Source organism: Nipponia nippon, unplaced genomic scaffold (assembly GCF_047370975.1).
Source record: "Nipponia nippon isolate SJK-2023a ecotype South Korea unplaced genomic scaffold, ASM4737097v1 scaffold_5, whole genome shotgun sequence".
NCBI lineage: Eukaryota > Metazoa > Chordata > Aves > Pelecaniformes > Threskiornithidae > Nipponia > Nipponia nippon.
Window position 1 is genome coordinate 25,697,257 of NW_028262369.1, and position 22,684 is coordinate 25,719,940.

The 22,684-nt window shown below is 47.2% G+C and overlaps 1 protein-coding gene across 1 annotated transcript in view; it reads left to right on the forward strand.

The window, feature by feature from the left end:
- Window positions 1-22,122, forward strand: part of PLPP3 (phospholipid phosphatase 3) — a 44,767-nt gene extending 22,645 nt beyond the window's left edge. Inside the window, exons 2-6 of the mRNA XM_087733301.1 lie at window positions 2,157-2,314; window positions 7,056-7,339; window positions 8,111-8,168; window positions 16,209-16,385; window positions 21,493-22,122. Of these exons, the coding sequence (XP_087589427.1) occupies window positions 2,157-2,314; window positions 7,056-7,339; window positions 8,111-8,168; window positions 16,209-16,385; window positions 21,493-21,618 (803 nt within the window). The 3' untranslated portion in view covers window positions 21,619-22,122. The remainder of the gene's footprint in view (window positions 1-2,156; window positions 2,315-7,055; window positions 7,340-8,110; window positions 8,169-16,208; window positions 16,386-21,492) is intronic.
- The last annotated feature ends 562 nt before the right edge of the window (window positions 22,123-22,684 follow it).

Here is a 22,684-nt window from a genome sequence, read left to right on the forward strand (position 1 = left end):
GAAATAACAATAAGCCACGTAACCGTGGCATGTCTACTCCCCGAGTTCAACTGTTACGCCGCTGCTTCAAGTGCATATGAAATTGGATCGTGCCAAGCAACGTTAGCTCTTCTGCAATTTTTCATTGGGAAACTAAGGATTTTTTAAGTGGCCTATTAATATTGGATTGCTGGCATCAGAGACACATTTTGGGGCCAAGCTGGCTAGGCATCAAAACAGTTAAATAGTGGCATGAAGATCAACTGGATTCACACAAGATGTCCAGTTTTATTTACCAAATCTGAACTGGACAGGCAGTTCTGAAACCTTTGCTTGCCGGTTCACACATGCAGTGGAAACCATGCTGCCCTGCCAAGTGCCGTGGGGCCCAGCGCTTGTGATTAGCCCATTTCCAGAGTTTTTAGAGAGGATCTGAAAGGGGTCCTGAGTGGTGGCGCTGGCTGCTCTTGGGTACCTGAGAGGCTGCAGGTCTGTATGTGGTTGTCCCTGCTCCCATGGAGCAGATGATGGGGACTTTCCCTTTTCTTAAGACTAACAAAACCCCCTAATAATCCTAGATTAGGCAAACCTATTAACATGTAGGAAAAGGAGCCAAAATGGATTGTGCAAAGTGAAATACAGAAAGTGGTTCACGTGGAGATGAGGAACATTGTTTTGATGACACTTTTTAACTCCCTGGACGGTACCTTTGCTAATCACAGCTAGCAGATCATGATCACTGAAAATGTACTGTGGGCAAATTTCACTGAAACCCAACAGCGCTTCATATATATATATATATATATATATATTTTTTTTTTTTTTTTTTAATTTTAGAAGGAAAAAACCCTCTGATGTCTTGGACTTCTTGCTGTGTAAACAAAGCCACAGATACTTAATCAACTTAGTGGTCAACAAATATTCCTAGTGCTTTCCATAGGATCTGGGTGTGAGACCTGTTGTCTTGGCCCAAGGACAGTTTGAACCACTCTGTGTTTGTTTTCCCCTTACCTAGGTTTCGCTCTGTAAGTGGGAGGAGGGTTTCCTGTACCTTGTGGTTTGTGATTTACTCTGAACACTGGTTTCAGGGAATTTGGGCCTTGTTTTGGTGGGGATGTACTGCTCCTCTCCGTGATGGGCTTGATAGCAAAGATGGATGGGGAAACTGAGGTGAAGGGAAGGAGGGTGCCCTGCCCAAGGTAACGTCATGGCTGGGATATACCCCAGGGCTCTCCTTCCAGGTTTGAGGCAATGCTGTGTTTCTCTGAAAGACTTAGAAGAATATGGGGTTACAGACGTAGAGCAATTTCGAGGTGTCCCCTCCATAGTGTGTGTTGTAACCCATCACCTCATGTTTTTGAGCACATCTGCTCCATGCCTGGTGCAAGGGTCTAGCTGAGCTGTGCAGATGCAAGTCTCCTGCACAGGGGGCTCATGAACAGCATATAAAAACAGATTTCACGTGGCTCTAATGTGATTGAAGGTGAACAGGCTCTGATGGGAGTTCAGCAGCTCTGGTGGATGGGCTGGCTGGGTGCATGCTCAGGTGCCCCTTGCACGATGGGCCAAGGATGAGTGTCCCACAGCTGCTCAAAGCGTGTAGTCTTATAGCATTAGTAGGTACAAACATACATATAACCTGTAAATACAGAGAGGAGGGAGCTGAGGAAGGCTTCAGAGGCATACAAATAATGGGGATGAAGTGTAGCTGGGCTGACCAGGTAGGAGAAGCTGTGCTGATACTCGATCCTCCAGTGTTTGTTTGCACAGCTCTGGGCTGCCCTGCCACGGGGCCCTCAGCAAAGCATTGGGCCCTCCCCGGAGAAAAGAGCCAGATTCATTTTCATGGCTTTTTGCAGAGGGATTGCTTTAGGGGTCCATTCCTGTAAGTTAATATTTGCAGTGCACAAGGCTTAACTGAAACCAGGCAGTGCAGACATCTGATAACCATAACAGAGGAGATGCTTTTCTTCTGTAAGAGCAACTTGGAAAAACAAATCCCAATGCTATTCCCTTTGGAAAGATAGCAATATGAAAAGAAAAGCATCAGGAATGGTGCTGCATGGTTTGCAAGGGGTTTTCTAGTGGGGTCTTTTTTTTTTGTTGTTGTTGCTGCGAGTTGCTTTTGTTTGCCTGTGTTGCTGATGGGTTTGCTTATTGTCTCCCCTTCTTTCTAGCTGGGTTGCCCTTCCTCATCATTGAAACGAGCACAATCCAGCCCTACCAGCGGGGCTTCTACTGTGATGATGACAGCATCAGGTACCCGCTGAAGACGATGGAGACAATCAACGACGCAGTGCTGTGTGCTGCGGGCATCCTCATTGCCATTCTTGCCGTAAGTACCACCTCTGAAACCTCCTCTCCTGTCCCTTGGGCATCCTTGATGGCTTTTTGTCACCTCTTTAGCTGATGGCACCAATGGCCAGTCAGTGTTGGGGGTTTAACGCTGTCTTGATGGTATGTCCGTACTATCTACCAAGGTGCACATCTCCTCTACGATTATCTGACTTCCGCATGAGCAGTAAACATTTGCAAATGAAAGCTTGTAATGGAGAGGAATGAGACTCTTGAAGCCCATAAACAGGCCCAAAGCTGTTTGGGCAAGTCTGTGAGCTGTGCAAGAGCTTTTTCACCCTCTGGTATGAGTTCAGAGTAGAAGCAAAAAGACTTGAGTGTCAATAAGGACTTGGCATGGTTTGTCCCTATTCAAATAACTCTTGGTATTTGCCTGTTTTATAAGGTTTAAAAAAAAAAAAAAAAAGAAAGGATACATCTTTTCAGCTAACCAGTGCCTGGAAAACTTTCACAGGCTAGTATTAGATTTTTAAGAGATTGTATATTACAGCCCTATTAAAAAGACAATTAAAACCTTCCACGGGGAGCATATTCCCAGAGTCCTCACTGTAAAAAGTAGTTAATGCATCACCTTCCCAATGTCTCCTCATTTCTCTTTTCCTGCCAGGTTTCCTAGAGCTGTGCTAGGAGATGATTGCATGGTAAGAGCTTTGTGTCTGCCAAAAAGCTGAATTCAGCCCATGGAGCTGAGCCTCCTCATGCCAGCATGTGTCTGGTGCTGGGGCAGAAGGCAAGAGCTGTCTCCTGGTTGTTGGTTAAATGCTTCCAGCTGAAGATGAAATTCCCCTATGAAAAGTACCTATGTTTTCCTTCTCACCTGCTGCCAGCCCAACTCAGGTGCTTTCCCAGAGGTGCTGCCTTCCTCTTAGCCCTTCAGCTGTGGAGGAATGGAGATGGAGAGGTCAGGAGCCCTTGTTCCCCTCCTAGCTTTCATCTTTCCTCATAGGAGCAATGTCACGGGCAATAGGTATTTTAGCATGGCATGGTGCCTGCTTTGGTAATACCCTGTCCTCAGCCTTGTTGCTTTGTGCTGTGAATATCTCCATCGTTTCCCGATCCTCTTCATCATTTCCTGACCACATATGCTCTCTTAGCAAAGTAGGTCCCTAAAACTGCCTTGTTCCTATGCCCCCTCCCTCCACAAAACAAGCCCAAAAGGTGCCAGACCCGCAATTCTATAAACACGGCAGATTTTACCCTGCAGGTGAATTACCCCTGAGTGTGGAAAAGCCATAAAAATGAAATGAAAAAGCCTCTCATTTTCACATTACTGCCTGAGCTATCGGCACACTGGCTCCATGCGGAGTGTGCTTCTGATCAGTAATGAGGCAGTGGCAAATACAGGAGTTGGAACAGAAACTGGAAACATAATCAGCTGCCTATGTGATCCATCAGCTTTCTACCACGAAATAGCAGGTCAATTAAAAGAGAAAGAAAATCCCCAAAGAATTAGATGTTTCTGCCCTGGTTTTACTGTGCCCACAACAAATGTAACTTAATAAGGTAAATTCAAAAGCCTGGTTATTTGCTGTTGAGTGATACAAATGGCTAACGAGGAATTGAAGCAACAGATTTCTTTGCTATGGCAGCGTGCATGGAAAATTCAAGTCAGCCTGACCTCTTTTTTCAGATGTAACCCAGATACCAGAATTACTGTAGCATAATAGGAATTCCTTCCAAATCCACAAAGCACTCGCTCCACTCCTTTCGCTCACAAAGTTTGCCTTCACAAGGCAGGACAGCAGTTATGAGGACTTCCAGGAGCTGGCGTTTTGGATGGCACAGCCAAAATTTCATGCCCTTGCTTTATGTGATGTTATGGGCAGTCTAGCCTAGGGTAAAAGGTCCAGGTCATGTTTTAACTGGCTTGAGGACACCCAGAGTGTTCATTAAGTAAATGGCAGAGTCGAAGACCTTTGCTTTGATCAGGATGTGAGAGGATATGCATTTGGTTTTAATACCTATATGTTTACTGACTTTAGGCAAATTTCCGTGTAGATGACCCTGGAGGCTCGTGTCCCTGGACTGTGTGCTCTCACATCTCTCCTGACTGCTCTTCCTGCTTGAAGATGGTTAATTTAATCATCTTGGGCACAGAAGAAGCATGTTGAAGGTCCCCTGGATGGCCAGGGGAAGGTGAAGTTTTCCTCTTCCTGAGCCTCATATGGGTACTGCTGCTGAGCCACCCTGTGTCCCCAGACCTGACAGGTCTTGAAAAATAGCCTATGAAAAATACCTAAGAAAATTAATTTCCTAGATGATCTAAGTTACACAGCCAGATTAGCTGATTGTTTTACAGTTGAAGGTGATGCGCTTCAATGTGATTAGACACAGAGAATGATACACCAGAGACATAGAAAAAGCTCTAAAAGTAATTACAGGCTAATTGGATTGCTGATGATACCTTATGATAACGATAAAATGGGCACGAGAACCAAATGTCTGCAAAAGGCATTAACAGACAGAAAAGTTTGATATTAACTTCTCTGCAGTGACTGTCTTTCCTAAATGTGTGTGACAGTCCCCTGGGAGCTGTGCCCATCACATAGGCATGGCATATGTCCCACGTGGCTGGCTTGCCAGAAGTGCAAAGCATAAGAAGAGCTTAATATCTCTGACTTTTTTTTTTTTTTCAGGATGTCCTTTCAGTTCGTGCACATCTGTGCTGCATTAGTTTTTCACCGTCCTGCTTTATCTGGGACAGCACTGCCAAAAAAACAAGTTTACCTAATTTTTAGCTTCTCATTAAAGTTGAGCCATGGCTTTAACTAAGTGGGGAGGGTTCATGGCTGCCCAGCAGCATGTTAGCGAGGGAATGAAGTCTCCAATTTACAATCTGCTACATGTGTGCAATTGCCCAGACCACCAGCGGTGAGAGAAAAATATTAATCCCCGGACTTTTGTTGGTCACGTGCCTTTCCCAGGCCAAGAGCCTTGGGTTTACGTGGATCCGTTTGTGAGTGCGGAGTAAGGGCACATCCGCTGGTATCAGACGTCGTCCTTAATTCAGCTCATCTCCCCTGTGCGAAATCCATGAGTTTTGAGCCTCGTGGCTTCCCTTCTTGTGAATTTAGGCTTTTGGAAGGCTGCAGGTGGTGGTTGTGGCCTCGCGCAGGAGCATCCATGTCCATGCAGGACATCCTGGCGTTGCTTCCTGGCAGAGGAGCAGGAGACGCTCCAACCTTCCTCTGTGGTTCTCATGCCAGTAGATTTCCTGGCTGCCAGCTTGTGCTAGAAGGTGGTCCAAAATGGAGATAAACCGTGGTCTTTGGAGTCTGAAAGGATTAAAACAATGCTGGAGCTGGTTAGCTGCAGCTCCTCGGACAACTCTTGGTCACAACCAGATTTCCAAGAGTAAATCTCAGTCGTGACAGGTAAACCCCGCATGATGGTGCAGCCACACAAAGTATTTCTGTGCATGGTAGCAGAGTGCTGTAGCTTGGCCTTTATTTTTTATTATTGTAATTGTATCTCTCTTTGATAAAGCCTGCCTAGCTGCAATTTTAGCTGCCTTAGGTCAACCTTAGTTTTTTCAGGCCGTGGTATGAGTGAGTTCAAACAATGATACAGCTTCATCTTCTCTTAGTCTAATTGCCATACTTTTCCAGTTTATTAGTTTCCAAAGGTTGTGCCAAGCTTTTAAAAAAGGTAGGCAGGGGAGCCTTGTCTCCTGCATGCCACTGGCAGGCTGCCAGGCCGGGAGGAATATTGCTGGCTGCTCCAGAAAGGGATTAACTTGAAGGCATTTTTCCTGACAGTTAATTTTACGTATCACAGTCCTTGTGACTACAGAGGGGCAGGGATGAGGGGGCGGCCGAAAAAAAACCCCGCCTCGATTTATTACTCAGGTATAAAAACATTTAAAGTAATGAATAAAATCCTAAAGCTGTAAATCTGGAGCTCAAAAACTAGGTGTATAACATGATGGAGAACAATTTAAGCCTTTGCCTCTTTGGGAGAGGCGAGACATTTGGACTTAAATTTCACAGCCTGATTTTCATTAACCTGCCTTTTAAGAGTTGGAATTATGAGAAGTCAGGTCCTCTGCTCACTGACTGTGATTTATGGTGATACTGTCAAACACCAGCACCCCTGTTACAAGAAATACATCGTTTGCTGCCATGCAATGGCAAGACCCCTTGAAATACCCAGAAATAGTTGGTGTTTACGAAGGCTTTGAGCAGCTTGAACTGGGACTGGTGGTGGCAAATTTTGGGCGAGAATCTGAAAAGTTTTAGGCTTTCTGAATCTTCCACTGTTGTGTCCGTGGTTTTCAGAGAGGAAGATAGGCAGGTTGTTAATTTTTTTCCTCCAAAATCAGTTTGATAAGAGGGTAGTAGATCTGGCCTCTCGTTCCCAAACACATGCTAATTCTTTATCTGGTTTATGTTAAATTGTTTTTTCCACTATGCTGGTATAGATCTGGGGTGCTATTTCACTTCTATAAAGATATGCCAATTTGCTAAGCCAAAATCTAGCTTTTTTCTTGTTTATCAAATTTTTCCATAAACAACGTTTCAAGCACTGCAATCTCTTCTTGAGAGGGAGGAGGATGGAGAGATGCTGGGCTATGGGCTCTTCTTCCTCGCTGTGTAAGCAGATTCCTGGTTTGAGATCCTCGGAGCACGAAGAACTGTCTTGGCCCTGCATTTGCCACCCGTGGCTGGTTTTACACAGCATCTTTCCTGCTCTCTAACCCCTCTGTTGCATTTCCCCCACAGATTATAACGGGAGAGCTCTACCGCATCCACTACCTGAAGGAGAAGTCGCGCTCCTTTATCCAGAACCCCTATGTGGCAGCGCTCTACAAGCAGGTGGGCTGCTTCGTTTTTGGCTGTGCCATCAGCCAGTCCTTCACAGACATTGCCAAAGTGTCCGTCGGGCGCTTGCGGCCACATTTCCTGGAAGTTTGCGATTTGGATTTCTCCACAATCAACTGTGCTAAGGGAGTTTACATCCAAAATTACACCTGCAGGGGAAGCGACAGCAAGGTCCAGGAAGCCAGGTGAGAGCTCGTGGTATCAAAATGCTGGGTTGCTGCCACCAAAATGCTGTCTTACGCTAAATACATCTTGGGGTTTCTCTGCCAGTAATAGATGATTCAAACGCTACTTTTTCTGTGAAGGCTGTAACTCTGTCTGCTAGCAGTAGGCAGTTTCCTTGGGAGTTGCGGGAGTCAGTTGAATAATATTTCTTTTCCTTTCTCTTTACTCCTACACTATTGTTTCCCTGAGTGGTTGCTTAATGTGGGAATTCACTGTAAGAGCTGAGCTCATGGTGAGCAGCTCAAGCTGTCGCATGTGGCAGAGCAGAGGACTTCTCCACCAAGGAGGCTCCATGCAGGCAGGGCTGCCAGCACCTCCCGTTCGAGCTCTCTATCAAATCCATCAGATGCTCAATTTTGATGTTTCCAGGGGCGGATTTCACATGCTGCAATTAAGCAACCGGAGAAGTTGCTCACTTCTTTTTTTCTTTATGGTTTCCTGGTTATTTGAGGCGAGACGATGAGTTATCGGGCTCTCCTGGAAATAACTGCTGTCCCACGAGTAGACCAGGAAGGGATGAACAATGCGAGCATCCTGTCCGTCCGTTCGCTTTCTGCCTCGCGAGCGAGTGGGGCGGATAACGGGGGTTTTATAACTTGAAAGATTGGGGGTTGTGGGTCCCTCTGCTTTGACACCCTCTTGGTAGCAGCAGACACATCACCATATTACATGTAAAATTATAATATCAAATATTATAGTGGCTGGTTCTAAGCACCTGCTTTGTTTTGCAGGAAATCCTTCTTCTCTGGGCACGCATCTTTCTCCCTCTACACCATGCTGTATTTGGTGGTAAGTAAATTCAGCCTTGCTTGAGGTTGAGCTGATTTATCCCCTGTCCCCTTTCCCAAGGCGCTCACCTGCGTTCAGTAGCAATAATGGCACAATGAGCGTTGGAGATAAAGGGCTGGTTGAAAGAAAGAGCCTGAACAAGCCAGTGGTGGAAAGATCCACTCTCAAACCCTGTGGTGTTATTTGGGATGGAGGCTCTTGGGGTGATAGCTGAGCTGTGCAGCTTTGGGATGTAGCCAAGGCTGCAATTAAATCCAAATCCTACTAAATCTGTGGACAACCTGTGCGATTTTGTTCACCCCACGTTGTGGTTTCCACTGGGGAGAGTTTGGGGCAAGCCAAAATGTTGCATCGATGGAGGGGGAAGCTTTGCCATCGCAGCTCTGTCGGGGAGTGAAGGCTGGTTCCCAAATGTGCCAGCAGAGCAGGTGGAGCAGCCTCTACCCGTCTGGATCTGGAGCGGAGGGCTGGGACTTGTTTTTCTTTGTCAGTGAGAAATGGCTCTACCCTTCCTGTGCCGGGGCTGGGGCCGGGGCGGCTGCCAAGGTGCTTCCTGCAGGGGCTGTGGGAGGCACGCTGCCCGCACCCCCCAAGGGGCTGGACCCGCGTGCAGTGCTTTGGGAGGATCTGGATAGTGATTTGTGTTTGCTTTGCTTTTCTTAATTATTTATTTTTTAGAAAATCAGGAAAAAGGTTTTGGATTCCTGTCAAGATTTGTACCCCCTCCATCTTCTGTAAGCTCAGACTAGCAAAGAAACAGCATAACACTGATAAAAACATTAAACATGAGCTTTTATCTATGAGCAGTGCTTCCCCCTATCTCTTTACCCGCTGAAAAGATAAGTGATCTCTGGCTCCCTCCTGCCCTTTCAGCCCTGGATCCCCCCTCCCTGTGAGCAATTTCTGTAATTTAATTACTCAACTTTCCAGGCTGTTGGGGGTGGTGTATTAAACTCTTTCCTCATTTTCCCCCCTTTTTTGTTCTTGGAAAACTTTTTAATTTCTTCAGTAAACATTTTGGCCGTTTCCTCCCAGCTGCGTTACAATGCAGAGTCACTCTGGCGATGCTTTGCAGGAGGCTCAGCCCTCTGTTGCTGCCATCGCAAGACTTTCTGAGCTGAATTTGGAAGCCATCACTCACACTGGCATTTATTTATTTCCAAGGAGCTCTGTGGACAGTCAGATAAGTCAGCCCCGAGATGCTTTCAAGCCTGGCATCTGGAAACAGTGAGGACTGCCACTCCCTATTAAGTCAGTTTCTCTCCAAATACTCAGCAAGATTTGTGTTCTTTCAAGGTATTTTTTAGGAGATGCTGCTCCCGGGCCTTTTTGGAAGCCAAGCCCAATGCTTTACCTTTTGCACAGGATCATGCCCTGCAGCATCCTTCAGGGTAGGGAACAAACCCGGGGGGCTGTGCCCCGCTGGGCAAGCGCTCACCCCCTCCCTGTGTTTCCACCCTGCTCACTTCAGCAGTGGCTGCCCAAAGTCGCCAGGGCTTGACCCTGTTTCCACAGGGTGTGCTGTACAGACCATGTTGCTTTGCCAGGTTTTTTTCCATGTTTTCTGAAAAGTCAGTGGTTATACAGAGCAAGTAAGAAACGAAATGGCCTGGGGCAGCACAGCAGGAACACTAGTGTCCGGGGGACCACTGGCAGGAGGTGCACTGGAGACCCCAAAACTGCTTTGCACCAATGCCTGCTGCCTGATTTTCTTTTTAACTTTGCAGCAGGCTTCAAAAGTGGCGTTTAGCTCCTGCGTAACACTTCAGAGCAGAAAGCTGTCTCTGATCTCTCTTTGCTGCCTTTCTTCGTCCCCATATGGGAGCACTCAGGCTATCAGCAGCCTCTGCCCTTCTCCCTGCCTGATCCAGGACAGCAGGCTGATCCACTTATCCCTCTTCATGAAGGGGCTTTGACACCCAGTCCCTTAAGAATTATTTTATTTTATTTTTTTCCTTGTCCCAAAAACTGGGATAAGCAGGCTCCACCTGACCAGCTGTTCAGTTGCCTTGTGCCTTAAAAAGTCAGGGGAAAAAATTACACCAAGTGCTCAGTCATAAATTGAAAGGAGAAAAAGGCAACTTGAGACAAGCCAGTGTGATGCGGTGCATACCGGAGGCAAGGAAATGATGATCTTAAGGGTCTTTTCCAACCTAAATGATTCTATGATTCTAACTTGTCTCTCAGCACTCTGCTCTCCATCACTCCGGCTCCCCTGCCAGAGCCTGAATGAGAAATCTCATAGAAAAAGGGAGGCAGAGAATCTGTCACATTGGAGAGGCTGGTAATACCCCAAAATAATTAAAACAAAAATTAAAAAATTAGGTTATAATAACCCAGAGGGATTTTATTTAATGCAAAATAAACCCTGCTCTCTTGCCCAGCTCAGTGATCGAGTGGGTTTTTGGAAGCCTGGTTAGAAACATGGCATCCCCCATGCCAGCACCTGCAGGAGGTAGGTTTGATGGATTTATTCAGGGAATCATCTCAATCAAAACAAAATGGTTGTTCTCTGGTTCCTGGGAAGCGAGGGCTGTGCCACAGCAGGTTGCTGCCAGCACTTCGGGTACCAGGAGTTTGCTGGGACCCTTTGCAGAGTGGGAGTATTTGTGGGGCTGAGTGAGTGCTACAGAGGCTTGGCTGATCAGCCACATCCTAAGTGCATTCCCTATCGAACAATACTTCATATTTCAAGGATAAGTCACTTCCCGTCTTTCCTGGCATTCCCTGGCTTCACTTTTAGAGCCCATTCTTGAATTATAATGTTTTCAAGTTTGCCTCACCTGATGGAGATGGGTGCCAGAAACCTTTAGTTGATCTATTAAAAGATACCTGGATTCCCACACATCCCAAGGGGCTTTGCCTGCACTGCGGGGCTGGATTTGCCCAGATGTTTGGTGGCCGGTGGATTGGTGACCACAGTTTCCCCATCGCCTGGCACAGCAACAGTACCCTGCGGTATCCATCAGGGAGAAAGCAGTTTGGCCCTAGGCTCCCTGTGGGAAAACATGGATAGATGGCAAGCCCGGGAGGGCTTTGGGGGGAAAAGTCCCAGGGAAAGGCACTTGCAACACAGTAAAACCTCCTGGGATTTAGTTCTAAACACTGAGACTTTGGGGTTAAGTTTCTCACAGCCTTCTTGTCACCAAGAATACCCAATTAACATCAGGCCTTTGTATAAAAAATTTAAAAGGGGAAATTACACTTGGATAATCCTCTTTGTCTTAATTTTCCTTGCTTTGTTACTCGTTGGCTGCGCAAGCCCATAATACATATTTATAGCAGGCTGAGGAAAGAGGAGGTATGCAACAGCTTATTCCATGGAGCCCCCTGGACCTGACCCACACCTCTCGGTTTTGTTTTGCTGGATGTCGGGAGTCTTTGCAGAGAGCAATGGGGGCTTTCCGCTCCTCTCAAGCACGTGAGACCATAATGCTAATTATTCTTTTTTTTATGCTATGAGGTTGTCTGAAACTACACAGAGGATCCAGAAAAACAAAATTAATGTCAGAAAAGTTAAATATGTCAGCAATGCTGGGGGAGTAAAACAGGGTAGCTTGCGTATTTAATGTGCGTTGGTGGATGAGATTGAAGACTTCAGATCAGAATGGGGTTTAGTGTGTTCTACTCATTTATATGAAAAATTAGAGATGTTGCTGGTTTTGTGTATCTGAGTGAGCGTAAAGCTTTGCACTGGGGTTTCTTGCTGAAAGGTGGAGAAGGTCCCAGTGCCCTCGTGCTGCTGAGCAATGATGTGCCCATGTAAAGGAAACTCTGTGGTGGCTGTAGACTTGGAGTCAAGTCTAGTGGTGACCTAAGTAAGCGAATAAACGGGAATTACATCAGAGGCCAGGGCCGAGGTGTGAACTGTGTTGCTGAACTGATGGAGATGTTCCCGATGGGGTGGGAGGATGCTGTACATCCAGCAAAGGCAAGGAAGAGGCAAACAACACATCCCTTTGGTGCTGGGAGGTCTTTGCTCTTCTCCTGTCCGTGTCCCCTGGCCATCTTTGTGCTAAAAGCCGAATTCTGCAGTTCCCCTTCCTCCAGCTGGGTTTGCCCAGCCAGGGCAGTGTGTTACGCCAGGGTGAATTTGGGTTTGAGAGGTTTTGGCCCCATACCACTTTGGGTACCGCTCTGTTTGCAGATGGGGCTGGAGATGGAGGTAACTTCAGGTCAGACAGTCAGAAACAAGACCAGCCATTTCTCAGAAGGAAACCTTAGCTGTGACTAAGGGACGTGGTTAATGGAGTTCAGCCTTGCAGTGGGGAGAGTGTGAATAGGATGGGATTTCTGGATGACAGAAAGCCCCGGGAGGCTGGAGGTGATGCTTTTAGCCCGTGTCCCCTGCCAGCTCCTCCTTGATGTATTTGCTCAGGGGTTGCATGTGGCCACAGGCTGTCCCCACCAACACTGTGGAAGTCCCCTGGCAGAAGAGCAATGTGACGTCCTTCAAGCCATCTGCTTTGTGGTAACTCAGCCTCTGCCAGGAGACAGCGGATGGGAGCTCCAAGTAACTCCTGCTCTGTGTGATCCCATTTCATTTCATCCATACTTGCTCCTGTTGATGCTCCTCCTGACTTTTGCTGCCCTGTGATGGTCTGTGGTGGAAATAACCCTGGTTGTGGTCTTATTCCTCCATCCCCTCCCAGGAAGGGCTCCATCCAGCTGTTCCCATCCAAATCTGGCAGTCCTTAGCAGTCAGCACTTCAGATTTGCTCCCAGGTTTAAAAAAAAAAAAGTCAAAAGCAGGTTTTCAGATAAATTGCCAGGAACTTCCCATTTCTTAGTAATAGCACTAATTCCTGTTTTAGGGAAATTCCGATCCTTTCAGCCCCCAAGCCCCACTTTTGCTTTTTGACCTTCTCTTGTTAACTAGGTTTTTCTTTCATACTGAGGGCAGAGGCAAAGTTTGGAGCACCCTGAGGCTCACCTCTAAAGTACTTAAGGGATCCTCAGCACCCTGGTGTTTGAGCACAGTTTTCAACGTACTGCATGCTCATAATATACCTGTGGAATATGAAAAGTGCTGTTATCCTCTTTTTTTCCTTTTTTTTTTTTTTTAATTCTTTATGAATGGGGAACTAAAGAACAATTTTCCCAAGACTTTTATTGCGGCAGTAAAAGGAGCTCAGTCAAGATCCTTACACTGATAGATGCATCTCAGACACCGCACTATTTGAGTGGGTTTTACTCCTCCAAGATAGGCAGGTGTGGGTGTGAGTTGGGTGCTGGGGACTTGGCTAGCACCCAGCACAACCCCATACAGTGCCACACTGCTTTTGCACACCTTTTCCAGGGCTAAAGTGTGTAGATTAGGCACATAGTTCAGAGCTGTGCTTTGGAAGGACCGAGTCAGTATACAAACATGTTTATTTTTTAATGGCTTCAGCTCCAAAAGCATCTGCTTTATCTGCTTTTATTGTGTGTTATTTATTTAAGCTCAGGGTTAGCTTTTTATTCTTAATTTTTAATTGATACTTTGCTTCCTCACATACAGATGACCTATTTAGTCCAAGCTTATGGGATGGAATGGTTTGAGGGGGTGTCAAAGCTGTGCAAAAGGGACAAATGTCAGATTATCCAGCAGCAAATTTCTTTCTTAAGGGGTTTGACATGACGGAGCCTCCAGACTAAAGTAAGATGTTAGGTTTCAAGTCTTCCTGGTAGAACTAAGAGTAATAGTTTATAAGATATAATACTTGGAGCTAATTTTGCTCTGCGACAGCATACTGGAACCTGAGTTTTGCATTGTCACCTGGGCTGGGCTGAGACTCTTAAACATAAAAGTAATCCTGAGCCTAGACCATGGCAATAGAAGCATACTTTTATATCTTCTGTGCGCTTTAAAAATACTACTCTCCACAGATACTCTCTTTTCAAGGGACATTGTCTCTACACTGAGAAGTTGTATTTAAAGATATCAGGACCCTCAGCTCTATCACCACCTTCCCTGAATGCTTCCCAGGAGTATCCTGCACTGGGTGCACAAATACCATGGCAATGAAAATTCAGCCAGCCTAAGCATTGCAAACTAAAAATGCAGTTCCCTGCTAATGAACCACATAGATATTTGCTTGCAGGATGAAGTGCCTGCTGTTAAATCACTGCAAATGACTGTGCAGGATCGCGTTGTGCTATTTTACAGCTCCAGCTTTCCAGCTCAATGGTGGCTGCATTTTACCTGGAGGAAAAGCACCTCCTCATTGGTGGTGGGTTTTTTGGTTGTGGGGGGGGTTTTTTGGTTTTTTTGTGTTTTGTTTTGTTTTTTTTTTTAATCTTTATGGGCAGAACATGCCTCCTAATTTTTATACGTTCATTGTTGACTCATCTTTCTCCCGAGCACAGAAATTATCACCACAATCTAGAGAACCAGCCCTGTGGTCCGTTCCTTGGGCTACATCAGCATGGGTTTACTGTGTGGGTATCTAGAGGGCTGTAACTCATCCCCTAGCATCACGTGAGCAAGTTTGCATGGTGTGGGGTGTGTTCCGTGGTGACGTGGCTCCATTCCCAGACTCAGGCTGGTTTGCAGATATATTCTTCAGAATCAGAACGTGCATTAGCCAGCACCGAGCTGTTTTGGTGCGGCTCTCTTCCATGTTAATTGGCTAACAATTTGGATAATTTGGAGCATCTGCTCCATTCAAATGACATGATGTTTCATTTCCTCTAAAGAGCCAAGTGTGTGTTCTTTCCAAAAAGGGGTAAATATGTTTATGCAACAGCCAAGCATACCAAATTGGGCAAAATGATGCTTATCCCCTTATCAGCTTTCCAATTAAGTTAGCTTTTATAGGTAAATGGTGTCATTAAGTTATTTGTGGTTTCAGGGAACCCAGCAAGAGCTTCATTCCTTTTATATCAAGGCAGTGTAAACTGCCCTGGGTGTGTAAAAGGGATCGTAAATGGGTATTAAACCCCTTCCAGCCCTCTGATGTTGCAGAGTCCCACGAAGCATGCTGGGTCTGATGCAGCGCTTCATTTTGGTTCAGGCAGAAAACACCCACTGTGGCTGAGCCCATGGGCAGCAGGTCCAAGCTGCAGGAGCCGAGCAGCATTTTTTTCCAGGCTCTTTTACACTCTTCAAGCCATTGAATGCCTCTCTCCTCCCCAAGCCCGAAGTTTGCTGCGGCGTCCCTCCCTTCCCGCAGCCTTCCTCCCTGTGCTGAGCCTGGCCCTGCTCATCTGTGGGCAGCGGGTTGCCGTTTTCCTGTCCTCTCTTCTCGACCAGCTTCCCGGTTCCCACAGGAACCATTCGTACCCGCCGGCCAAAACGGAAATGGGCCCAAGATAGTCGCGGGGGGGGGCGGGACACAATGTCCATTTGACGTCATATCAGCTTCGTCTTTTCGGGTCGAGCCAGGACCTCGCTCTTCCCTCGCTGGGTAAGAGCGACTTCCCATGCCATGCAACAGGGCGGCTGCTCGCTTACGGCCCTGCAAACACCAGGGCTTGGGCTGAGAAACATGATGGCAATGTTAGAGGGTTGCATTTTGCATCCACATCGTCAGTGTTTGCCGCTGTGTCTGGAAATCCTTTGGGCTGGCCCTGGAGGTGTGGCATGCTGTGTTGATTCCTGTTTTTCCTCTGAGAGATGCTGTGGGTCCTGCGTGCCCCAAATTTGGGACCTTGCTTCTGTTACGTGCTAAATAGCGGTGGGGAGGAATTTGCAGGATGTTGTGTGTGACCTTGATGGACTTGCAGGCTGAAGGAGGGCTGGGGTGAGCCAGGATGCGGGGGGTCCCAAGCTCCTGACCCTGGCTTACCAAGGGAGGGCTGTACCCATCTGCCTCTGCCTATATTCCCTCCATGTGTTAAAATCCCTCCAGCTCCATTCCTCTCTGCATGATGGAGGCCACATGTTTGCAAGGAGCATCCTTCTTTGACAGCTCCCCCCTCCTTGAGCCACAGGGGTGCAGGTGCCCCACAGCCAGCCCCATGGAGCGGGTGCTGCCACGCATGCACATTTTGGGTACAGCTTCTTCTTTGCTGCCCTCAAATTAATGCGACCTTTTTGTTTTCCTCTCTTCCCAACAGTTTTATCTGCAGGCCAGATTCACGTGGAAGGGAGCCCGCCTGCTCCGTCCCCTCCTCCAGTTCACCCTCATCATGATGGCGTTTTACACCGGCCTGTCCCGTGTGTCGGACCACAAGCATCACCCCACCGACGTGCTGGCGGGCTTTGCACAGGGAGCCCTGGTGGCTTACTGCGTGGTGAGTACAGCAAACTGTGCAAGGAACAGCAGCAGGGATGCTGGTGGGGGTCCCGGGGGAATAGTGGGTGCCTCACCAGCCCGTGCTACTGTGAGCTCGCGTAATCCCCCATTACAGCTGGGGATGTGGCAGTAGGCAGCGTGCTCCAGAGGCTCAGTCCAGTGTCATCCCCATGTGACAGTGCGTATAAACCTTGTTTGCAGGTGGAGTGTGGCTCAAGGGCGGAGCACCCTACCAACCCAATGATGGGTGCCCTGATGGGCACCCAGCAAAGAAGGGTGCACCCACCAGTGCTTTCCCCTCCTCACGAGCAAACACCGCTGCCATGCTGGAGGTGTGAAGCAATTCCTCTTGTCTGCCACCAGACAAACTGCATATTCAGCAAAAAATGCAACATTTAGGGTTTTTCTCCATCAGCCTTGAGCTCCTGGAGGCTCCTGGGTAAAGGGCCCCTTCGCCCAGGCAGCTTGGAGCACTGAAAAGGCATTCAGACAAGGGAGAGTATTTCCTTCTTGTCCAGCAGCATTCACTTCTCCAGCTGCTCTCGGTAACGAGCACCGGCTCATTTGCAAGGCTCTCTGCCAGGACCCAAGCGAGGAGTTTGAGGTCGCTGGGATTATGGCTCTTCCCTGCACAATCCAGCCAAAAGCTGTCTCCTGGGAGCGGGAGCTGGTGTCTGCCCAGTGAGGGGAGGCAGGGTGCCTCATTTGGTGGTGGGTTTTTAATGTACCGAAAGGGCTCGTGAGAAAACGGCAAACAAAAGCCATGCCCGTTTGTCTTTGGCTGCCGGGCTTGTTCTCATGCAATTTGCTTTCCAAAGAGTGACCTGATTGTGCAGCCCTGTAACTCGAAGTGACATATGTAGATGTTTAAAGTAGGCAGGGTAGGGGGCACCGGGTCAGGTGGCTGCCTCCCATAAAAACAAAGGGGCTGGGGGTTATGGTTGTTCTGTGTCTGTACGAACTCCTGAAAGCAAGATTTTAACAGCTTACTGCTTTCTTGGTTTTGGGGTTTTTTTGTTTGTTTTTTTTAACTGATCTAAAAGTAAAGCAGCCCTAAAGGCAAGGAATTAAGTTCACTAATGTTATATTTTGCAAGGAGAGAAAGTAGGTTATTTATGTACTTTCCACTCATTGATAATATTCCAAAGCCAAAACAAAAATGTCATTGTCGGGAAGTTTTGATAAAGTATTATTAACTCTCTGAGCAGTAGCTGTTGGGTTTTGCCGTTGCCTGATGCCAGTGTCCCATGCAGGGCTGGCAAATTCAGAGGGGGAAACCAGAGAAGTGTGTGTGCGCACAGATGCGTGCTGCTGCTGTAACGCCTGCTCGCAGCAACAGCATTGCAGGTCCTGTGTCCTTCACTCCAATGCTGTCGGGGTGTTCCTCCAAGTCCTGGTAACTTTTTCCTATCCCTGCAGTCAGCTGTAGCACTGCGATGGCAGTGCTGGCAACTCTGGGGAGAAAAGGCCCTGGGCCGCACAGGAAGCAATGAAGCAGCTTGCCTCAGTCCAGGTGCCTGAATTTGTATTGTGTGGGTTTGTTGAGACACCAAGTGCACATCACCGTGTGGTTTTACAAGGGGGTGTTTACCTCTCTGCGTGCCTTTCCACTTGAGAAGTGGGGATAACAGCAATATATAGGAGGAGTAGGGACCAGGCAATCCATCCCTGGATCCCAGCAGTGGTTTCAGAAAGACAATAGCTCTCCGGATGCTTGGGATGAGCATCAGGATGCTTCCTGGCCCGGACGAGTGGCAGGGCTGGCTGTCGCCTCCTGGCCCTCCAGCAGCTGGAAGCTGTGCTGGGAAGGGGAGGGTGCAGCAGCACTGGGCTGGTTTTCCTGTGTCGAGGTAAACCAGCATAGGAAGCAGCTGCCTGGAGTTTCACAGGCAGGCTCGGGTTTGCCTGCAAGCCCGGGGCAACCTGCACTGCTCTTCCTAGCTGGCTCATGGAGGGGGCAGTTGTCTCTGCACCCTTTGCAGGCATGGCTTGGTGGCTGGGGACGTCTCAGGCAGCAGCTTAGGACTTGGGCAGGGTTTAAACCCAACCCTTGTCCCATTTCATCAGCTGGCGAAGAACCAGCAATATGCCCTTGTTGTCCCAAATCCAGCTTTGCTGGCGTGAGCCATTGCCCAGGAGGGGCTGGCAGACTTTCCTCCCTTTTGGGAGGTGGCAGCAAAAGGACAAGGGGAAGAGTCTCCCTGAGACTCCCTAGAGTTTACACTAAATGTAGAGTTTGGCAGCTTTTTGCGAAAATTACTGGTATATCAGAGCAATTACTGGTATATCTTGGGGGTCCTTGCCCAGCTCTGAGATCTAGCTGTTGTGCACGGAATGCTCTGAAGCAGAGGGAGGGAGGGACCTGGAGACTCATCACCTCCAACCCACCCTGCGTGCTCCCAGACACTCCTTCCCCCAGCAAAGCCTTCAAGAGTCTGCTCTGATGATAGTCAAGGGCCGTTAAAATACCATAGTTATCAGGCTGTAATTTGCAATAGAAACCAATTGTGGGTTTCATCTCCGAGGGCTGCCAGAGCTTCAATCCAGGTTGTGCTGCAGCAACCGTGTTTGTCCTTTAGTGCCTGAAATAACAAGCAGAAGATGTTAGTGTCAAGCACTTCCAGCTGATGAAACAGTTGGACTCGGATCCAGAGTGAAATATGATGAGCATTTCTTAAATGGAAATAGTTTTTATGCGCATTGTAGGCAGCCTGCTATGTGTCATGTAGTTTGTCTCATCTGATGGAGAGCGAAAAGGGGAGGTGTCAGGAGGACATGCTCCTTCTGCAGTTGTTCTGGTTAGCTCAGATGAGTTGTTTTAATCTCTCTGTATGTGATTAAGGATTTCTTCAATATAATGAAAAGGAATAGGAATTCTTAAGTGGCGATATAAGATATTGGCTTACTTTGTATAATACATGCTCAGTCTTCTGCCATCAAGTTTTCTTTATGGGTGGAGAGCACCTTCTACAGGAAATGGAGCTAATCCAAGTGAAAAACTTTGCACGTTTATTAGTCCTTTTTTGTGTTCAACAGTTCAAGCATTAGGAGGATTTAACACACTGTTTTAACCCCCAATGATCACGTTTCATTATTCCTATAAGTGTTTATATAACCTCCAGCCATGTTAAAGTGAAATACAGTTTAAAGAGAAATGAAACCTCTTACCCAGTCTCGGAATTAAACCCTGAAAAGCAGCAAGCAGCGCAGTAAAAGCTAAAATACCTAGGATGACACTCCACCGTAACTCATTCCTGTCCAAAATAAGGACCAGACTCTGTGTAATCCCCATATGCTTCTTACACTCAGCAGTCTCCTCCCATAAATTGATTTGTCATGGCTATCTTGGTGCAGAAATTGGACATCTTTTTGATTGAATCCAGCTCTCCAAGGTGGGCAAGTGAGCGAGATGGCATCAGAAATGCGCCGAGCCAGCCGAATGGGGGTTTTAGTTATTAACAACCCGTAAGAAAACGATTGCCAAAGCAGTTCAACCTGCTTTTACACTGCGATTGCTGCAGCAAGAGGCCAGACTCCAGCTTGCGATTCTTGGTAGTTTCAGCCAGATCCTGTTATTTAACCAAAGGCACAAACACTGCCACTTGGATGCCCAGTCAACAACTTTATCAGCTCTGTTATACAACTAGGCAGCCAGACACCAACACATACACCAAAATATGTTTTATATGTCAGCTCCTTCCCTGCTTTTCCATGAGGCAATAAAAGCCGAGCAACAACAGCTCGGCTTCCTGCATCCCCAGTTATAATTGTAGGAGTAAATTGCTACTTATAGCAGGTTCACTGTCTGTTCAGCTCAGCTCCTTATCTGCCCATGCGGATAGTGACTTGCAAAAGTTGTTTCCAAGACCTGCTGTGTAGGACTCTGGGTAGCTAGAAAATATGGAGATGCAGAGGGGAAGACCTTTGCTCCCTCCTCGTGTTACCCCGCCTGGACGTGCTGATCTAATATTCCTTTGAGCACCTTGGACTTCTTTTTTTTCCCCTGATTTATCTTGTTGCTTAAATGTTGCATCTGAGTACTGTGGGAGAAAATTCAACTGTGCTGCTAATTCTTACAACCACATGCTGCTCCTACTGAGGCCTTGGCTCAGCAAACCCACAGCTCTGTCTGAATTATTGGTGCTTAAGGATGTCTGAGATGAGCCAGCAAATTTGGGCCAGCAGAGGCAGTTGGCAGCAGGACTGAAGTTTGGGGCTGTGGTGCCAGCTAACAAAGTGATGAGTCCTTGTCACTTTTTACCCTGTCCAGAGGATCCACGCTGTCTGATTCTTTTCCATTCTGGTGCAGGGCTGAGTTTTGGCAAGGGAGAAAGTGCCCCGGTCCTGGAGGACTGATAAGCTTTGTGCAGCGGCTGCCAAGGGAGGATGTGGAAGTTTCCTCCCAGCACTTTTGTTTCTTATTGTGTTGCTACCTCCTGAAATTGCCAAGCACCGGCTTTTTCACATCCGGGAGAGGGGTTACATCACAGGATATTTAGGAAAAAGTAGTCAGGAATAGCTCCTCCTCTCCTTAGGCTTTGGCGTCAGGACCAGACCCCAGTTCTGCACTGGTGCCTTGGTGGGGCATGAGGAGAGCATCACTCACTGTTGACTCATTGCTGATAACTTTTAATACAGCTTTGATTTGAAAGCTTTTAATTGCATACCTGATGTCTGGCTGAATGAATTGTTTCACACCAACTCCATCCCTAAAACCACTCACCATGAGTCAGGCCAGCCCTTTGGAGACCTTTGTTATTTTATTGGAGTGTGGGCTGTGTATCTGTTTCCTGGCTTTTCAACCCATTCAGCAGAGGTTTGGGTATTGCGCTCTGTGATTATTCAGTGAGAAATGAAATTGTTCTGTAATGTTTTTACACTATGTTTTGTGAGGTACGAGCCTTTTTCTGTATTGTATAGAAAGGTGGTAGCACGCGCTTGGGATTTCACACCTGTCAGTGTTACGGGCAGGCATTCAATAGCACAAAAAGTGCTAATTTTGCAGCTTAAAGATAGATATATATATATATATATTCTGTAAACCAATTTTTGAACAAAGCATCACCCAGTGTGGCTAAGTGTGCCTTTTCCACTTATTCCTACAGGTGTTTTACGTCTCAGATCTTTTCAAGCCCAAGACAAAGACTTGCCTGCCTCCACCTCCTATCCGGAAGGAGATCCTTTCACCTGTGGACATCATTGAGCGGAATAACCATCACAACATGGTGTAGACCTTCGAGAAATCGGATGGGTGTCGTATTTTATTTTAAAATTTTTTTTTTTTTGCAAAAAATGACTGCTGACAGCAACTACCTGCTGCTCTCAAATCTCATCAGACAGTAGAATGTAGGGAGAGACTTTTTTGCCCGACCAGTAAAGTCTTACTCTGTGGTCTTTTCAACTTGCAACATTTGGATGAAAGGGGTGGTGGTCAACTAAGTCAAAAGCGACAATGAGAAGGAAAAAAAAAAAACAAAATACAAAAGCGGAACAAACAAAGAGAGGTGCCGGAGTTCTGGATGTGCAATTGGTTTGAGTGTTCATGTTGTAGTGAACGCCAAATTGTTCATAGCCTAATGAACACTAAGGGATTTTTGGAAAGCTGGCCATCTTAGGTTTTTTTACTATGAAGATTTCCAATGCCTGCGAGGAAAAAAAAAAACAAACAACTCACGACTAAATTGTGTAGCACTATATACGAGAAACAGCACTGAGTCAAGATCTGGGATTGGTTTGTAAGAGTTGCTTTTTTCTCTTTTTGATACTAGTTTATTTTTGGCTCCTCTGTTCCATACTGTGACTTAGTTTAGAAGAAGCTTGCCCAGTCAAAGATCTCCGAAGCGTCTCTGTTCACACTACATGCCTTTAAGCAGTCCTGAGATGCGCAGTGAGGCTGAATAACTCCATCCTCTGTGCAGAGAAGCTACATTTCTTCCTCTCCACTCTCTCCCTGGCGAGGGTTTGTCCTGCCTGAGCCCCCAGGCGTGCGCAGCACCCACAAATGGCCCTTCATGAAAGGAGCATCCTCTGCTTCCCGGCCATCCCCCCAAAAAAATCACAGCAGACTTTCTGCACACCCGCGGGAGCTGGCGGTTTGCAAGTGGGTAGCAGCGGCTCTGCTGAAAACGCGTTCGCACTACGACCTCAGGGCTGAGTCCTGAGGAAACTTTTTATTCTGCAGTTTTGGGACGGGCTGCTGGGCGGCACGTCCCAGCCTGGGTGTCAGTCCGTTTGTGCATCCCCCCCACCCCTCCTTCTCCTTTGGGCACCCTGGTGCACACCACGGCAGGTACCAGG